General features: G+C 39.4%; 1 protein-coding gene across 7 annotated transcripts in view; it reads right to left on the bottom strand.

Annotated features, from left to right (window-relative positions):
- Positions 1 to 239: 239 nt before the first annotated feature.
- The window catches only part of Usp15 (ubiquitin specific peptidase 15), a 99,642-nt gene continuing 80,357 nt past the window's right edge, over positions 240 to 19,524 (bottom strand). For 5 of the 7 annotated variants that reach the window (XM_028869579.2, XM_028869580.2, XM_037196726.1 and 2 more), the window contains 14 exons: positions 19,303 to 19,476; positions 16,282 to 16,440; positions 15,980 to 16,204; positions 12,951 to 13,034; positions 12,766 to 12,860; positions 12,473 to 12,664; positions 10,467 to 10,582; positions 10,059 to 10,331; positions 9,595 to 9,665; positions 9,161 to 9,276; positions 8,581 to 8,730; positions 7,722 to 7,825; positions 5,451 to 5,539; positions 240 to 2,197 (listed from right to left, as the gene is read on the bottom strand). In XM_028869579.2, coding sequence (XP_028725412.1) covers positions 2,009 to 2,197; positions 5,451 to 5,539; positions 7,722 to 7,825; positions 8,581 to 8,730; positions 9,161 to 9,276; positions 9,595 to 9,665; positions 10,059 to 10,331; positions 10,467 to 10,582; positions 12,473 to 12,664; positions 12,766 to 12,860; positions 12,951 to 13,034; positions 15,980 to 16,204; positions 16,282 to 16,440; positions 19,303 to 19,476 — 2,037 coding nt within the window. In that variant the 3' untranslated portion in view covers positions 240 to 2,008. Of the gene's footprint in view, positions 2,198 to 5,450; positions 5,540 to 7,721; positions 7,826 to 8,580; positions 8,731 to 9,160; positions 9,277 to 9,594; positions 9,666 to 10,058; positions 10,332 to 10,466; positions 10,583 to 12,472; positions 12,665 to 12,765; positions 12,879 to 12,950; positions 13,035 to 15,979; positions 16,205 to 16,281; positions 16,441 to 19,302; positions 19,477 to 19,524 lie in introns of those variants that run through there. The other 2 variants (XM_037196728.1, XR_003734525.2) reach the window with 2 other exon arrangements.

The raw sequence follows: 19,524 nt of genomic DNA, 5'->3' as shown, positions 1-19,524 counted from the left end.
GGAAGGAAGGATAAACCAAGGGCAGAACAAACGAAGCTCGGAAGGCAGGCAGAAGGCAGTGCCGTTGGCTTCAGGAGTATGTACGGTACAACCCAGACCAAAGCTACCCAAGGCTAAAGCATCCTCCACAGGACTTGACTCACTCTGTACCTTGTGCTAACCATAACGTACTGTAAAGTCATTATGCAGAAAACGGAATTGACTTGAACGGTTCCAGAGTTAAGAAATAAAAGACTAAATAAGGCCTTCAATAGCTTTATTGAAATCTGTATAAATAAACATGCACATTTCAAATGTAAACTCAAGTGAACCCAAGTGCTGACAAAATATTAACCTCTGTCATGCAGGAGGTTAGTTTACATAAAAAAAAAAAAGGAAAAAAAGAAAAAAAAAAAAGGAAGAAAAGAAACAAAACAAAACAGCCAAAGCAGCTTTTAAAAGACCAGGATGAAAAACCAGCTTTAATATCAAGATATAAAGCAAAGCCATGATCAACATACCTTACTTATCCTGGTCAAATGCAATTTTTTCCTTTTTCTTTTAAAATGCTAACATAAATAAATAATTTACCAAAATGTGCACTCACAGAGTGAACTTTTATTTACAATACACAATTTATATCTATTGTATTTGATTAGTTCAAGTGAAGAACATTATACTTTTTGCTTTAATAACAGTGGGACACAAAGCGATTTCTCAGGTAGTCATATGTGAAATGTGCCCCAGCATTTCGTTTCCTATTAAAGGCAGTATTGTATGCCAATCAATGATACATTCCTTCAACTGGATCATAGGGAAAGAAAGCAGCCAATGAAAATGTCTCAAATGTTCACACGTGTATTTGGCATCCTGGATCCTTGAATGTGAGAAACTGAAATGAAACCCAAGGTTCGTACGCTTCCTATGCTGCACAGGTCTGACTGGGAACATGCAAATACCACCTCTCTTGGACAAGTTACCTTCTGAGAAAAGCTGTAAGGCTATGGTGAATTCCGCCGTCAGGAACACACAGAGAAAGTTAACAGACCTACCTCTATAGCCGAGTTATCAATGAGTTAAAGGCTAGTACATGAACAAAAATCCTCTCACCTAAGTCTGATGCAATTGTTACTACAGATACAGAATATTATTCAGCCTGTCCTTACATTACAGTAATTGGGAGAGCTAAAAAGTTGCTACATTACCAAAAATGGGGTAAAGAACCATGGACAGCAAAAAATTTGAATTTTGGACCAACAGTGGATTAAAGATAAACATTTTAAACCAAAACAAATTTGAAATTTTAAAGAACAGATTCCAATTGTAGTGAAAAATACTTACATGTAGATGAAAAATGACTTTTGATGGAGTATGGAATCTAGAACCTGTTCCCATGGTGAGTGAGGTAAATGTCATGTTTTGCATTTTAATGATACAACAAAAGGAAATTTTTCCAAGGTTATTTCTCATGGTATGATGGAATTTTTTTCTGTGAACAGGCCCACATTGATCCCCAGGGACAGATTTGAAGACTGGCGTTCCAAGGACGCACTGCAGCGTCTGCACCACACGGATGCTGCGGGGCGTGCCGGAGCAGTGGACAGCAGCCTGACATACACGAACTAGATTTCCCAAGAGCTGAGCGCAGCCACAGCTTTCCTGCAGTGTTATTAGAGCAAAATCAATGACCAACATCCACAAGTTTACATCTGTTACCAATTAGTCACATCCAAAAAAATTAAAGAAAACATAATTCGTCAAAACAGCAGCAAACTTAAAAGGGATTTATTTGTGATTTCCTATATATATTTAGCTTGTAAATACAAGACTGTAAATGTATTAAGAGACAATTTCTGTTAAAGTTTTCATTGTGTTTCACTTCAAGTACTGCACAAGTTAAAATCTGATAAAGGATTTACATTCGGTTATCTGAAACTCCTCATCTCAGACTTGGGTTTTAATGTGGTGGAGAATCCACTGCCATGGCCACCACCAGCAGGAAGGTCTCTCTATGGCTCCTGGGCTCGCGTTAGTTAGTGTGCATACAGTTTTCATTCTCTAGGTCATTGTCATTGTCATTGCTGTCGTCTTCGTCGTCACTTTCCAGGGGGACGCCCGTGGCGGCTGAAGCACCTTTCGTCTCTCGGTCCAGAGGGAAGAAGCCCGTCCCACGGAAAGTGTCCTGTCTCTGGTAGAAGAGGACGTACGCTGCTTTGGACTGCCAAACAAGCACAGATGTCAGCACCCAGAGACCATACTCGACACAGCACGCACAGGGGGTTAGCTAATAACCAATGGTAGTGACAAAAAATCAACAGAAAAACTACATATGACCACATGGAAGCTTATACAATTGGATAAATATAGTTGTTTCTATATTTAAAAAGAAGTATTTTCATTCTGTATAATTTGGACCAAGAGTTATATATAGCCCAAACACAAATTCCCTTCCTATAATATAAAATACAATTCTGGTTTCCTTTCTTTGAACTTTAAGGTGAATGTGTTTGTATCCAACACTGAGTGTCTCAGCTCAGGCTCGACCTCCAGTGCAACGTCCTCTACTACACCAACAACGTTTCCCTGATGATTAAAAAGGTTTTCCCAGGACCTATTGGGAGAACACTCATTGTTTTAAAAAGACATGACAGCACAAGAGGAAGATTGAGGAATAGAAAGGGGAAGAGTGGACGGAGGAGGGACAAGAAGAGGGGGGGGGGGAGGCCGACTGAAGCACAGCACGCACACATGACAACATCATCAAGAAACCCAGTCTTGGTACAATTAACACGTGCTGGTGAAAATCCCTCCCCACCCTGTTTTGAGACACAATTTACTTGTTTAGCCCTGGCTGTCCTGGAATTAGCTCTGTACACCAGGCTAGCCTTGAACTCTGCTTCCCAAGTACTAGGACTAAAGGTGTGCAGCCACTACTCCCAGCTTGAAAAAAATTTTTTTAAAAAGAATATTTTTCCATCAATTATAACAGTAGATTTTAAAATTTATTTTTAAATATTTTAGTTTGTATTAGGTTTAGTCTGCATGTATGTCTAAGCAACACTTAGAAGCTCAATGCCTGGAGAGCCAGAAGAGGGCACTGGATCCCCTGGAACTGGAGTTACAGACTTGTGAGCTACCATTTGTGTGCTCTGGGAATCGAACCCAGGGTTCACTGGAAGAGTAGCCAGTGCTCTTAACCACTGAGTCATATTTGTGGCTCTTGTATCATTAAAAAAAAAAAAAAAAAGATAGCCCAGGCTGCCAAAAATGAACATATGAGTCTATAGGAAATGAAAGCATTTCTGCAGAACAAAGGAAACTATCAGCCAAATAAACCGACAGCCTACAGAATGAGAGAAAAATCTTTGCTAGCTCTGTCTCAGACAGGCTTGAAATCCAGATAAATATATAAAGAACTACAAAAATTAAACACCCCCAAATCAAAAATGCCAATCAATAAATGGGCCAATCAAAAAAAAAACAGTTCTTAAAAGAAGAAACTCAAATAGCCAATAAACAGCTTTAAAAATATGAACCATGTTTAGCCACAAGAAAAGGCAAATTCAGAGTATCCATCCATTGTGGGAGCCCGTTCTTGGGTTCCTTGTGGCTTTACCCAGCAGGTCCGAATAGAGGATGATCAGGACCATGGGCCTGAGTACAGGTGTCTGAGATGGTCTGCACTTGGCTGTGCTGGGGGAGGAGGTCTTTTGCTCCACCCCTTGGCATCTCTATAAAAACCCTGGGCCAGAGACAGTCGGGGCCGTTGGAAGAGGTTCCAGGCCCTCTCGAGGCTATCCTTTATTTTCTATCTGTTTATCTCCGCAAGATTCTCTGCTATAAATCCTTCTATCTAATATTTCCTGCTGATTGCACTCAAGAAAACTCTGGGAAGCTGTGGGGGTGGTGGGTAAACACCCCACAATCCATCTATCTCAACCAGTCAGCATCAAGAAACTGCTGGTGTGCTGTTGAGGATGTAGGGAAAGTGGACCTTTATTAACTGCTGGGGCAGCATAAACCAGCACGGCCCTTTACGGAAATCAGTATGGGTTCTCAAAAAATTAAAACGAGAACTATCATATGACCCATCTACACCACTGCTGGGAACGTCTCAAGGGACCACAGATCCGATCAGAGATACTTGCACATCCAGATTGACTGCTGCGGTATTCACAGCAACAGGGAACCAGAAACAGCCTGTATGTTCATTAACAGATGACTGGATCGTGAAAATGAGGTATATACACACAATGGGATTTTATTCAGCAGTCAAGAATGAATACATTTTCAGGAAAATAAATGATTTAGAAAATATTATAATAAGTGTGATAACTTAGACTCAAAAAGATAAAAATCATGTTTTCTCAGAAGCAGACCCAAACTTTTTAATGTTTTATGTATGTACGTATGTATTTAATATCTTATGTATGCATGTATTTGTTCGTATGTATGTGTGTGAGTGTGAGAGTGGGTGGAGACAATGAAACCATGTAACAAACCATGTGAAAGGAACACGAAGCTCTGAGGAAAAGGGATGGGCCAAAAAACACATACGACGCGGAAGTGGAAAGGAGGCTATGGGGGTTGAGGGGACAAGGGAAATCATGGGGAGGAAAAGAAATCAACAAAAATTTGCTTGAAACTATCATAATGAAACCTAATATTCTGTGAGCTAACGACACAACGAAAGGTAGTCCAGGCTGACCTGGAACGTGCACCACAGCACAGGACGGTCTGGAACCCGTGATCTACCTGCCTGGATCTCTGAAATGCAAAGATCACAGACATGTGCCACCATACCAGACAGCTCTCTCTGGCTCAAAAAACATTTAAGTTTTGTCTGCATCAAAAACTGCTACCAAGAGAACTTCTACCCTCCTCTGTACACACCTCTCCCTCTCCACTGGGCCCACAGAGTGTGGCCACCTCCTCAACAGTCCTCAGCTCTGTCACCCCATCTGTCCACGGCATTCTAATGGAACCACTTTCCATGGGGCCGACAGCATCTCAGTCAACGGCGGCCTTTTCTAGTAACACTGGCCCATCTCTCAGGAGCATTAACACCTCAGAGTCTTCTCTCCAGTGATTTTGGTCTTCGGTGACACTGCTTCTCCTTAGGTCTACTCTCTTCAGGTTCCCTTCCTAAATTGTTTAAGACACACGTTCTACCTGAGCAATCTTCTATATACTGAAATCGGAATGCCTGCCTTTAGCTACAGCAACTGCTGGAGTGTAGAATAGTGTTCCAAGGGCTCTTTTTCTTTTCTATTTTTGAGACAGGTTTCTCTGTGTAGCCCTGACTGTCCCGGAACTGCCTCTGTAGACCAGGCTGGTCTCAAAAGGCATGCACCACCATGCCTGACCCTGCAACATGAGCTCATGTCCTGCTCCACGTTTTCCCTTCTGTTAAGTTTTTGTTACTCCCTAGGAGGCTGACCCATGACCTCAAACACTGAAGACATACTTACCACAATTTGTTCTTCGGATGCAGTGGAGACACTGCTGTCATCAAAATAGTACCATTTTCCATCATCTTTATTTTTTGCAAAAGCAGTATCTAGTGAAAAAATAGAATTACTCCTATGACTGGAATATCTTTGGCTTTGGGTGGATTCCTCAAAACTCTATGATCACCTACATAAAAATATCTGCTAAATGACACGAGTATCATCTGTATCAGGCCTAGTATACATTTACTTGATTTGACAAAGGCTTTTAGAATAATTTCTAGCAATTTAAATGCCTCAGAAACATTTTTTCTAAGCTGAAACTTGTGACTTTTTTCAGATGGGAAAATAACTTTTTTTTTAATTCACACACACACAAAAAAACCAACCTAATGATAATTACCATTTATATAGTGATTATGTGACAAGACACAGTGCTATGCATTGTATCCACATTAAGATATTATCATTATTCTTCTCATTGTAAAGCTATAAAACTAACGCTTCTAAAAGAATCATTTGTTAAGGGGGTGCTGCTGTTATGTAGCAGAGTTAGGACTTAAATTCAGGACTGCTTCTGACGCCTACATCCAGAATTTCTATTATTTATTTAAGTTTCCTATGACATTTTCTTTTCTGATAACTCTACTTAATCTGTAGTTTTTACACACTAGAGTTCTTTCTGTCTTTAACACACTATAGAATAAAAGAAAGATTAAAAAAATGCTACTTCTTTATCCCTTCCATGCTCTGTATAAACTACTAACTTAAAACCCCCGTGCGCTAACAGAACACTTCCCAACAATAGTTATTCACATACAATGGCTAATCATCTCCTTTAACGAGGAGCTGAAAACAGCGTGAACTCAATAGCTTCCTTTGCACATCCCCTCAGACACTTTTCCCCCTCCTTCCAACAACTAGGATTCACTACTAAACAGCTGTGATGTCTTTTGCTCTGTACTCTATCTAGGATCCACCACTCAACAGTACCATGTCTTTTGCTCTGTATTCCTTCATGAATCTGCATGAACTCAGCTCAGGGAAGTCTACTGCATGCGGTGAGTCTGCTAGCCTGAACTTAAGAGAACTACAGAGTAGTTGGATACTTACAGAAGAAACATTCTCAGTCCTAAAGAAAATATGTAACCTATGAGACTGAATAAATAATAAACTAATAAAAGCCTTTCAAGATATTAGCAAGATACACCTTTGGGGAGGATTATTCAAAAAGTAATAGTGAGAAAAGAATAATAACCCCAATAAAAATATAGCCTAAAAGTAACTATAAATAGCCTCAAATAAATTGGAATTTGGGTGAAATGAATATACTTTTACAGAAGCCAAAAAAAAATGTTCAAAATATTTATGTAAGAAAAAGAAAACTGATAGTCCAATAATGAAATAAAAAATTTTATGAGGTAAAGCCCATAGTTTCAACAGAGAATTCTAGTGTATCTGTTGGATAGTTACTCCCCATATTATTCTGATGATTTCAGGAAATAAAAAAAATTAATCTAGTTTATTTAATTACCATAAATTTGATTACAAAGTGAAATAATAATAAAAACTCACTTATGAATGAAAGTGTTAGCAATCTTAATCAGTTAATGAAATCAACTCTGCATTACATGTGACAAAAGGACATGTCACAGGAATGGAAATCCATCAGGTGAGAGTGTCAACTGTTACAGTCAACCTGAACTACAACCTGGCACACAGTTTTGTCAAGAATGTCACTTCAAAGGAAACCGTAGATAACAGACCATAATCAATGATACTTTTCAGTCTTAGATTAGTAGAAAGTTAGGTGTTAATTTAGGTGAAAAGATACAGTGCAATAAATCTAAATCACCAGTGGTAAAAGCAACAGATTAAATAGACATGAACTAACATGATTAAGTCTAAAGTCTCAAGAGGAAGAATTACTAAGATCAATAGTTAGTACCTATTGCCCAAGTTAACAAATTTGCACAGTTTAAAAGAACACAGCACCAGACACATTATAAGGAAAGAGAATGAAGAATGGGGTCGGGGGGTAAGCGCCCTGAACAGACAAGATGCTTCTTCCTGGGCCTTCAGGTGAAAAAGGGGATTAACTAATTCCTTTAGAACTGGGTTTTAAAATAAAAGTTATACAGCTGATTCACTGATTCATTCATTTATAAATACTGAACAACGATTACATGCAAGATACATCTGACATTTTATTTACTTTTAAAAAGTATTAACTATCTTACAGGAAAAAGTCTACAGATTGGAAAAAGATTAAAAGGTAAACTATCAACTTACAATGACCACCTCCCATCCCTCCATAGTGGTTGGAAACAGCAATCAAATTATAGCGGCAAGGGCCTGCGTTTGGATTAATTAGGAATTCTGACATATCCAAGTCACTGTTAAAAAGGAAATCAGATAAGTTATGCTTTCTTTAAAAGTGATGAAATATTTTTCTTTTAAAGCAATAAATTCTAGCGCCTTCTGTTAGTACTGACTCATATATATGCATACACACATAATCATTAATACAATCACACACACACACACACACACACACACACACACACACACACACCCCTCATACAAGAAATTACCCAGAGATAACCTATTAAACAAATTATACACGTATCCCTGAGATTTGAGTGTTTGGGAAATCCTTGTTTAGGGGTTGATAATTGGACACTGATTGCTTTTCTGATTAATGCTTTCATGCTATCACATTTAACTTACAGTGTGCCAGGGAAAAAATTAAAAGGAAAAGTGAAAAGCAACTTCCTTATCAACACTCAAGAACTAACATCTTGGAGAATCTACTGCTGGCACTTTCCTAAACAAGTAGCGTCTCTCCCTGTGCTCTAGGTGTGGCTCCCACCGTCACTGAAGAAGCACCTTATGCTGCAGAGGGAGATCATCTCCAGCCACACCTGGTCCAAACTCAGAGACCAATGGACTGTGGAGGTGCTTGTTTCCAGTGAATATAGTTACAACAAAACTGTGAAATAGCAATCCTAACAAATTATTACAACTGCTCAAAACTTCAAGGTTTAAACTGATCCAATTATATGTGACATTTACTAAGGTAAAATAAGAATATCATCACATCATTTGAAAAAAGAAGGTCCTATGCTTACTGAATACAGTTGAAACTTACTTGATGGGAAAATCAACTAAAGTATCTAACTTGTCTCTCATGTATCGACTATAAGAAAACCGCTTGAGATGGACCACAAGTACTGGAGGCAGGGACCATAAATCTAATTTCTTTGTGGCTTGCTGATGTTCTTTACAATTTGGACAATACCTATAAAGAAGAAGAAAATAAAGCTTGACAGAGGCACAAAACAAATGATTTGTATTAATGGAAACTACAAAATCAAAAATCAATGTCTAGTAAGTTCTACATTTTATCAGTGAGCAATTACCGTACACTTAATATATGTGAACATGAAAGCAATTCTGCATTCTTATCTCCTACATCTTTCAGATAAGCTTAACCATTATATATAAATATTCAAAGAAATGATGAAAGTGGTTATTAGAGAAAGGACAGTCCTGAGAGGAAAAGTCACCACTGTAATACTTTAGAAAAGCTGTTAGCATCCTCTTTAGACTGGAACTTACTATATAAAGACCTTGCTGAACTATCAAGGAAACTCAGTCAATACTTTGCCAACATGATCGGAGTAAACTCCTCAAGAAAAGGCACACAACCATTCAGTGTCTTCTCTTACCAGGGGTCTTCAGCACCGAGTTTTTCTTTTGTTGTAAAAAGCTCAATGCAGTCTTTCAATTTCACAAAGGGTTTTTTTGGAGGTTTATATTCCACACTTTCATGTTTTTCAAAATCCTAAAGAGAAGTATTTCTTGAGTTAAGAGAACAAGTTAAACAAAACTCATCTTAGTGACACATCTTAAGCATCCTGAAAACTCAGACTGTAGAAGGCTCAGCAGAAATGTCTAGAACAACTTGTCAAAGAACCTCTGTGGTTGAATCAGCACACAGAAAGCATGTTCAAAACCAACTCTTTACGTTAAAGTAAAAAGGGCCACCATCTTTTGTTGCTAACAGCTGAAACCACCTATTTGTAGAATCAGGGGGGAGGAGCGTGACAACTCAGTCACATAGAGCGCGCACAGCAAAGCCAAGAGGCAGGGAGGGGCTCACCTCAGCGGCATTCTCATCGAAGTACCTCCTTTTCAAATCAGGATCCCAGTCCAAAGCCAGGAAAGACCTTTCTAAGGTAGAAAAAATATTCTTTCCTTAAAAATGTTGTAAGCTTTAGTGTTAAAATAAACATATCTTAATGCCAACATATACACCAGAAAAAACCAGCAATCTCTCTACACCAGGGTTTTCTACTTGCACTAGGTGATCAGGGCAACACTGATAGCTGTTTCCAAGTCACTGAAATAATCCAAGAGTTAAAAAATAATGCAAAGTGTAAGCATAATAAACTAACCTCATTGTAGTAAAGATTACCACTTACTATAGGAAGACATTAAGGCTTAGATTCCTTAGAGATAAGTAACTGTATTTTTGATGACAGGCTAAATTTCATGGTCTTCACCTAAAACAGCACTTTGTTCTGCTCAAGTTCAGCGTTCAAGCTATTTCTCACAGGTACTCACCATCGAGCCGAAGCTGCCTATCGTCAAATCTTATCTGCCTGGTGTCATCTTTGATGTAGTTGATATCAGTATTGCCTAAATTGATGAACTGGAATGTAAACAGTCGCTTTTTGTGTCCCGTGAGTTGGCCTTTGCAAGTTTCTTCAGTGCACAATCCGTTTTCAGAGTCATTATCTCCTCCAACCGAATCTTCAGACTGACTGTTCTCATTCTCTGAAGGAAGCTCTTGGTCCTGACTGGACTCGTCGTCGGGTTCATCTGTCTCCATCTCACCTGGGTATTTAATAGAGATCTTTAAGTTAACCTGTACACCATTTCAAAAGTCTAAGTGTTGCTTTTCCATATCTACTCATGTGTTCTACTTTATTAATCCACATCTTAACCGAGAACATGACAAAAAAGTCTTACTTGGTGAGCCTTCTTCATGTATGCCATTTGGGCCGTTCCCATTAATATTCTGGTCCTCACAGCAACGCAGGGGCCCATCAGTTTCCTCGGTTTCAGTAGACATCTTGACATACCGGCTGCAGTAAAATCAGGTAATCAACAAGCTTGTAAAATTAAATTTCCATTTACTTAATAAAACGAACAATTTTAATTCAAACTCTAGATCTAACACTCATATAGTAAAGCTGGCTAATAATTTATATTTGGGTTGTTTTTAAATATAAAAAATTAAGTATTTACTTCTAGGCTTTTCCCCCCTTATACTTCTAGGGTTTTGCTTTTTTTTTTGGGGGGGGGGTCTTTTCAAGACAGGGTTTCTCTATGTAGTTTTGGTGGCTGTCCTGGATCTTGCTCTGTAAACCAGACTGGCCTCAAACTCACAGAGATCCACCTGACTCTGCCTCCCCAGTGCTGAAATTAAAGACGTACGCCGCCACCACCACCCGGCTAAGGTTTTGCTTTTTATTGTTGCTGTTTTGGAGACAGGGTCTCACTGTACATTTGCAGTTGACTTGGAACTCTCTATGTAGACCAACCTGGCTGGCATTGAACTAGCTCCCCTGTCTCTGCCTGTCTGTGCCACCACACCCGGCTATATGCTTTTTAATTACGTGTGTGTGTGTGTGTGTGTGTGTGTGTGTGCGCGTGTGTGCGTGTGTGTGGACACAGAGTCAATTCCATGTTTGCACTTTATGTGTGTGTGCATGCACATCATTATGTGTGGAGATAGAGGCCAGAGGACAAACTTGTAGCAACTGGTTCTCGTTGTTGGCCATGGTGGCAAGCATTCTTACCTACTGAATCATCTCATCATCTCTGGATTTTCCATGTTTTATATGTTAGAAGTACAGCACGGTAGATCATTTCTCAACTTAAAAGTAAGAATTTTATAAATGGTCCTCATTTACATGATGATATTATTGTTAGGAACACTCATAATTGTATAATGTGATCTTTATACATGGACCATGAAATTATAATGATTCGGTATACAGAAAATATAAAGTATGTCAGCTGTAAAGGGTAAGAGAAAGGCCTTCAATGGTATCCACCATTACCTTATTTACTTCAAGGCTTATACAAAAAGCAAAGATTGTGTGGGGCACTATCTCACAAAAGCTGTCATGAATGCTTATCTTTTTAAAGGAAATGAGTTCTTCATCTAGGCACACGCATAGAAAAGGACCATTTAACTTATCTATCTATCTATCTATCTATCTATCTATCTATCTATCTATCTATCTATTATCTATCTACCTACCTACCTACCTACCTACCTACCTACCTACCTACCTACCTATCTATGGTTTTTCAAGACAGGGTTTCTCTGTGTAGCTTTGGAGCCTGTCCTGGAGCTCACTCTGTAGCCCAGGCTGGCCTCGAACTCACAGAGATCCACCTGTCTCTGCCTCCCGAGTGCTGGGATTAAAGGTGTGTGCCACCACCGCCCGGCCCATTTAACATTATTATGATTTCTAGTTTGTACTTACATTACAGTTACTTGTCAACTAAAACTTCCAACTGTAAATTTTTGGTGTAAAACAGCTAAGAATTCATGTTTCTGGATTTGAAATAATCTCAGTTGTATATTTTATGTGACTAAGTCAGTGGATTAAATTGTAATTTTATTTTTACTTAATTATTTATTTGGGGGGTTTTGAGGCACTCATTTACATAGCCCAGTATGGCCTCAAATACGCTACGTAAGAGAGGCAGGAGCACAATTCGTGACTGTCCGGCCTCCGCATCAAGTGCTGGGACCAAGCGGAGTCCATGCAGTGGGGTCGCAGCCTGGACTGCAATCACAGCGTGTGTCACTGCCATGCCTGGCTGTCATCTGTTTTCTGTCTGTGAGCAACAGAGATGTGTGTAACACTCCGCTAGTGCCTTGAACAGTGACAGTCATTAGCTATTTTATATTTGAGTCTCGTGTTTATTTTGCATAGTTAAGCGTATTTGGCACTTACCACATTCTCAAGAGTAGGAGATTATAGAGTTTATCTTCAGTATTGTTTCGTGGTACAGCCATAAGAAAAGGCTGACCGAACAGCGAAGAGCCAGTATGGTGGGTGTAACTTGAGTGTCTGAATTTTTCTCTTAGGCAAACAGGAATAACCACATGTTCCGTGTCTTCTGTCCTGTTGATGTTAATTTCGAACCTACGAGGGTGGGAATGACCATAATAACCTCTAAGTTTTATGTTAGTTCTTTAGGTTTTTTACCCCCTCAACAATAGATTGCAAATGGATATTATACTTACACGTAAATGTCATCCCGCTCCATAATACTACTGAGGTTTTCATCCATGGCAAATATCCTGTGAAATCTATGATTGTATATGTCAGTGACTATCATCTAGAAGGAAATAAATGTCTATTAAGCTGGTTTTACAATACTGAGAAACTCAACCCCAATTTACGTACTTCAACCTCAGAAACATCTCACCTTCTCTGCAGGCACTCCCGACAGAGCCGACAATGCTGTACAAAGATCTAGTATATTTCCAATTTTGGGCACAATAACTTTGTACTAAAAAAAACAAACAAAAATTTGCAATGAATTTATGACATTGGAAAACACTGACTAGTTAGTTGAGTGTGGGCTTGTGATTGCTCCCCCACATTCAGGTGTCTCAGCACTTCTCCAATCTCGAAAGCTCCTGGGTGATAATGTCCAGCAGGATGACTTCCTAGCTATCCTGAGTCAGACCTGCCTGTAGCCCACTGCCCGAACCTGTCTTCACTTCTGGTATCTTACACTCCAACACATTACTTCACACCTCTTTTTGGTTTGGGTAGATTTCTAATCTTTGGATGGTTTTCTCTCTACTGTTATGATATCCACTCACCTTGACCCCACCTTATTACTTCAACCATCCTGCTACAAACTTCGTGTCTTTACCTCTTCATTCTATTTTTGTTGAACTGTGGTGGTTTGAATTAAGAAATGACCCCCATAGACTCATATTTTTGAATGCTTAGTCCTCAGAGAGTGGCACTATTTGAAAGGATTAGGAAGTGTGCCCTTGTTGGAGAAGCGTGTCACTGGGGGTGGGCTTTGAGGTTTCAACAGCCCAAGCCAGGCCTATTGTGTCTCGATTTCTGCTGCCTGGGGATCTGGATGCAGGACGCTCAGCTCCTTCTCCAGCACCATGTCTGCCTGCATGGCCGCCACGCTTCCTGCCTTGATGACAATGGACTAAACCTCTGAATTGTAAGCCAGCCTCAATGGAATGTTTTCCTTTAAAGAGTTGCCATGGTCATGGTGACTCTTCACAGCAATAGAAAGATATGAACTTTCTCATAGATGTTTGTATATGCTGAGATTTCTCAACTTCAGAGTTGGTGTGCTACAAATCAGAGTTCAAGTCAACAGACTCTTTATCATAACCCAAAAACAATTCTGTGTGTCACTTCCTTGTTGAGTCTACAGTAACTATTTGAAAATTTCACCATTCTTTAGCATTCTATTTCATCTCTCCTTTCACTACCCAAAGAACACTTTACCTAGAAAACTGAAGCTACTTTGAGTAGGAAAAGTCTGGTTTCCTGTCCTTTTATAGACTATGTGTCCAGAGATTGTTTTGTCCCTGTTTCTGAGACTGTGGGGAGACAGAAACCTTTCTTCCCATGAACACCTGAGTCTAGCACCTGGGTCGTAAACCCAGCCATTACCCCCTTCTTCATTCATCTTCACTTTGTGTAAGTACTGAAATATACACAAGTCTTAAAAATACCAAAAAAGCAAAACAAATAAAAAACCAAATCCCTAAAGCAAAACAGTCTTTTACTGCTTTTCCCTAACAATCCCTCACCTCCGAGAGCCCACTGCTAGCTTTAAAACCCAAGCACTTCTCTTTAAACTTGTAAATGTAATGAATATTGAGTATCTCCACCTAGAGTTTCCTCATGTACCTACCAGGTGTAACCCTGAACACAAGTGCAGGCTTGTCTCAATCCTTCCATCACTGTGAATGAAGGAGCTGGTAATTTTCAGAACATTGCATAGACACTGTTCTTACTAAGAGTAAAATAAACTCCACTTCGAGCATCAATGGTAAGACAACTTTGTTTATAGGATAGTTTTCATACAGATTTCATTTCTATCATGTACCAAGAAATCTGCGTTATCTGGCTAGAACCCTAACTTAGGAATTTATAGTAAACAATTTTTGAAAGTAGGAACCAAATCTGCTTTGTTTAGGGAAAAAAAGCATTGAGTGAGTAATAAAGATCTGGATACCCTTCTGCATTGGGTACAAGTCACATTCTGGAACTACAAGCTCCCTGCCTACAAAGAGCTCTTGGGCAGTTGAGAAAAGACGACAAAGGTCAAAATAAAATCTGTTAAATTCTGCAGTGGAGGAACAAAAAGGAGCTAATCTCACCAGAAAAGGTCAAATGTAAAAGGAATAATTGATTTAAAAACATAGAAAATGTAGCATTTTTCTCATAAAACACTGAGTAATCCAGTGATAGCACTAGGCAATGCAGATAATCAAGCCAACTGACATTAATGTGCACCACAGGAACTTTGTATAGAATAAGCAAAACATAATACTTTGTTAAAGCACTAGAACATCATTTAACCAAATATTTTTATAATTAAAAATTCATTTATTATTTGTGTACGTGTGCATGCTGTAACACCCGTGGCAGTCAGAGGAAAACCGGTGGGAGCGGGTTCTGTCCTGCTACCACGTGAGTCCTAGGGATTAAACTCACTCAGCTTTGTCAGGCTTGGCAGCAATTGCCTGAACCTGGCTGAGGCATCCCTGTTGGCCCTGAACCAAGTATTCTTACACTATGTTTTATTTCTCGTCAAAGTTGTTGAAATGCCTTAAGATTATTGGTATTTCAATGCATGATCACATCACAAATTATAAAATACATTATTAGCTCTATTTCTGGAGGCAATCAGGATAAAACCTAGAACATAAAAGATTTCAACAGGTGGGAGTCAGAGACAGCTCAGAGGTTAAAAGACGGGGCTGTTCCCATACACGAGCCAGGGCTCATTCCCAGCACCTACATGGTGGCTCATAACCATCTACATCTCCAGGTCCAGGGGAGCCAATGTCCTCTTCTGGCCTCCACGGTACCAAGAACACATGTGGTACACAGACACATATGCAGGCAAAAACACTTATATACATAAATGAATAAAAAAATTTCGAAAGAAAAAAATACAGACAATAGTACTTTTAAGTATTTAAGCAAATATCCCAAATAATAAAACAAACATCTTGGTTGTCTTTGATGTGAGAAAGAAATTTCAGAAATTTATTTTTCTATGATATCCTTCAACTTTCCCTAATTCTAAAAAGGTGTAACTTCCAGAGTATTCAGCTTATAAAATCTATCACACAATACTCTTTATGACTGAATTGTGCTGGAGAAACCGACCAGTTTTATCCTGGCCCCGTCACTAATGAAGAAAAAACAACAACAACAAAGAAAAAGGTCACGACTTACTTGCATAGGCCTCACAAGTGGATCCGTCCTCACTAAGTAAACTTCCAGGCTCCGCTCCTTTTTCATGGGCAATGGAAGTGTCAAGTAACAAAAAGGGTCAAAAGTCACCGAGATCTTAGCACACTCAGGACACACTAGAGTAGATTTGAAAAGGCCATGGAATATATCTACTATGATAGAATCATTTCTTTTCAAGTGGTTTTCCCAGGCTTCCTCAGCAACCACCTACAAGGAGAGGAAGACAGGTCACTGACGTGTGAGGAAGCCGTGGCAGTGAGGACAGCAGCGTCAAGTCCACTCACCTTGTCTGGCCTGCCGTCGGCATCTTTTAACTGAATATATGGTTTCTTCCTAATTCTATTCAAATCCTCATGGAGTCCATCTAATAGAAAAGCTAACAGTTCTTGGCAGTCTTGCTGTTGATATCCAGAGAACTGAGGTGCAAAACGTCCTACCTGTGTCTGTAAGACCGACAAAACAACAAAATCAGACAGCAGTCCTTAAAAAGCACACAGTTGTTCTCATTATTCATGAGTCCATACATGAGAAATTACCCATTTATTAAAAATTACTTATATTCCCCAAGTCAAATTTGTGACACATTTTAAAATCATTTGAAGACATGTTCCAGTAAAAAAATTGTTCCCAAGCCGGGCGGTGGTGGCGCACGCCTTTAATCCCAGCACTCGGGAGGCAGAGCCAGGCGGATCTCTGTGAGTTCGAGGCCAACCTGGGCTACCAAGTGAGCTCCAGGAAAGGCGCAAAGCTACGCAGAGAAACCCTGTCTCGAAAAACCAAAAAAAAAAAAAAAAAAAAAAAAAAAAATTGTTCCCTCTCTGAGGGGAAGAAAGCTATACTGCCTTTTAGTTTCAGCATCATTTTCTAATTGTTTTTTTCATAATGTTTTCTTCTTTACACTTTTGTGCTTTCCAGGTAGGCTATTTAGTGTATAGAACATTCCCCAGGGAGACTGCTAAGGGGTTGGCTAGAGGTCATAAACACAGGGAGTGGTAGTGTGCTTTATGGGGAAAACACAATTGGATAAATTTTAGTAAAAATGAGTTATAGTGTTGGTTATGAAATCAGTATTAATGTGTCAACCATACAAAATAGGGGCTTTTCAAACAGACATACATTTAAGACAAAGAATGCTTGGTGGATTCATGAAAATGTGACCAAAGTCTTAGTGGAATCAAACCCTGCACTTCCCCTAGGAATGTGCTTCTGTAGTTGTTAACTTAATTTGTGCTAACGTTATGGAAAATAACTTTTGTGAAAAATTAAAGGTGATTGTATTTATACAAAATAGGGGTAAACACAAATATGCTATACACACATACATACACACACACATATATGCAGATGTATAGATGTAGTTTGTTTTGCATTTCCAGTAAAGATGTGATAAATCTTTATCTTTATTCAACATGTGGATGCTCTAAAAATAGAACTGGGCATAGTGACAAGCTGGTGATCCCAGAACTTAGGAGGCTAATACAGGGAATGCTGGAGTCTAGGAATTTGAGACCAGTCTGGGCAATATAGAAAGAATCCATTGCAAAATAAAATAAAATGAAGAAAAAGTGCACATACAAACGACGTAAAGCACTCTCTCTAAATGCATTAATCATTGTGTGGCCTTGGACAGGCTTGTTATTAATCAGCATTTCACTGTTTATCTAAGGGGTTTGGGCATTATTTAGCTACAGGTCTTCCTATAATGACTGGCAGGCAGACAACAAGGGACAGGTTCTAATGGCAGCTATATTAATATGTAAACATTATACACACAGAAATATATCTCTAAAAGCATTCTGAAATAACTTTTTAAGTTTCAGGAAACACTGAGTTGAGAACCAAATAAAAGAAAATATGGAAAACCTTTATACACGACATTGTGAAACACTGGAGACGTAAAAGCTAGTAACATTTCACTGAGTCACTAAAGAGAAACTACAAATCTCTCATTTATCCATTGTAAAAAAGAGGACAAATCTGATGGCCAAAAGGCACATTACAGTTCTACAATTTTCCTTAATCTTCAGAGTAGTAGGATTTTAAATACGACTTAAGAGAAATACAATCTGAATCAGAGAATGAATCAGAGAACGAGAAAGGTCTGGCAATTAATAGGTGTGTATCTACAGGAAAGTTCAAGAGGAAGCAATCTAGCAAAATCAAACTGCTGAGGATTGGTTTGTCCGGACAAGTCTCCCAACATTTAGAATGTGAAAGAATAACCGCAGGAGCAGTTTGATTGCCTGCTTCACATTTTCACTTGGGTGTCTTAATTACATTTACTTATTGTTTGTACGCACACATGGAGGTCAAAGGACTCACTCATTTTTAATCACATACTTAGTTTCAAACCTTACCATTTTGTATATGGGTGTTTTGCCTGCATTGTCTTTGCACCATTTGCATGCAGGGCCTGTGGAGACCTGAAGAGGGCGTCAGACATCCCCCTCCCCGCCTGGGCCCCGGAAATGGTGTTACAGATGGAAGGCAGCTACCATGAGGGTGCTAGGAGCTAAACCCTGGTCCCACGGAAGAGTGGCTAGTGCTCTTAACTGCATGACCATGTTCTGACTCATTTTTTAAGAACTGGTAGATAATTAACAAAAGATTTTATAGCAGATGTTCTAGGGATGCCACTTACCTATGAAGACTATGGCTTACAATAACTTAGGGCAAGATCTAAGAAGGAACTAGCTCACACACAAACACCCGAGAGTAAGAACTACTGAAAAGAACAATCTGCATGGCCACAGGATAAACTAGGTCACTTAGACTTAGTGGCATAGTGGCATGCCTGAAGGAAGTTCTTTACATCACGTCAAATATCCATGGTTTCCAAAAACATTCTAACCATTTTCAACTACATTAAAGTCGTTTTTGTCCCCTTATTATTCCTTCCCTCTACTGACAGCCTTCTTCATAAAGACTTAGTTTTGACTGTGTGTGCAGGCGTGAGTTTGCACATGAGTGCGAAGGCCAGTGGAGGTCACAAGAAGGCATCAGACCCTCTCCAGCTTGAGTTGCAGGGGCATTTCTGAGCCACCTGATGATGGTGCTGGCAACTCAGGTCCTCTGGAAAGGTAGACAGTGCTCTTCATGTCTGAGCCACCCCTCTCCAGCCCATCTCTACAGATTAAGAAAACAAAAACCAAACAAAAAGCCCTAATCACCCATTCTGTTCTATGCCCTGAAGTTTTATATCCCATGGATGGGATGCACTGTCTTTAGGAGATCGGGGGACACTGTAATGGGATCCCTCCCCGGAACAAGAGTGTGCTTGATGAAAGTAAGTTTACCGTACTAACCTTAAATGCTCTAGGAGTGACGTAGCTAAACTTTCCAGACCACATCTGCTTGATCAGTTCAGCATAGGATTTAGCTATTTCCCCTCTCATTCCTAAGGGATTGTCAAAATTCAGTTCTTCTTGGTACTTATCATTGAGGAAATATTCAGTAAGTGGAGGGGTGTTGCTCAAACACTGCAAGGAACAAAACAGATTTTAAAGTCAAAGTAACCACACAAATAC

Source organism: Peromyscus leucopus, chromosome 18, assembly GCF_004664715.2.
Source record: "Peromyscus leucopus breed LL Stock chromosome 18, UCI_PerLeu_2.1, whole genome shotgun sequence".
Classification (NCBI taxonomy): Eukaryota; Metazoa; Chordata; class Mammalia; order Rodentia; family Cricetidae; genus Peromyscus; species Peromyscus leucopus.
This window is presented reverse-complemented; position numbering and strand designations above follow the sequence as displayed.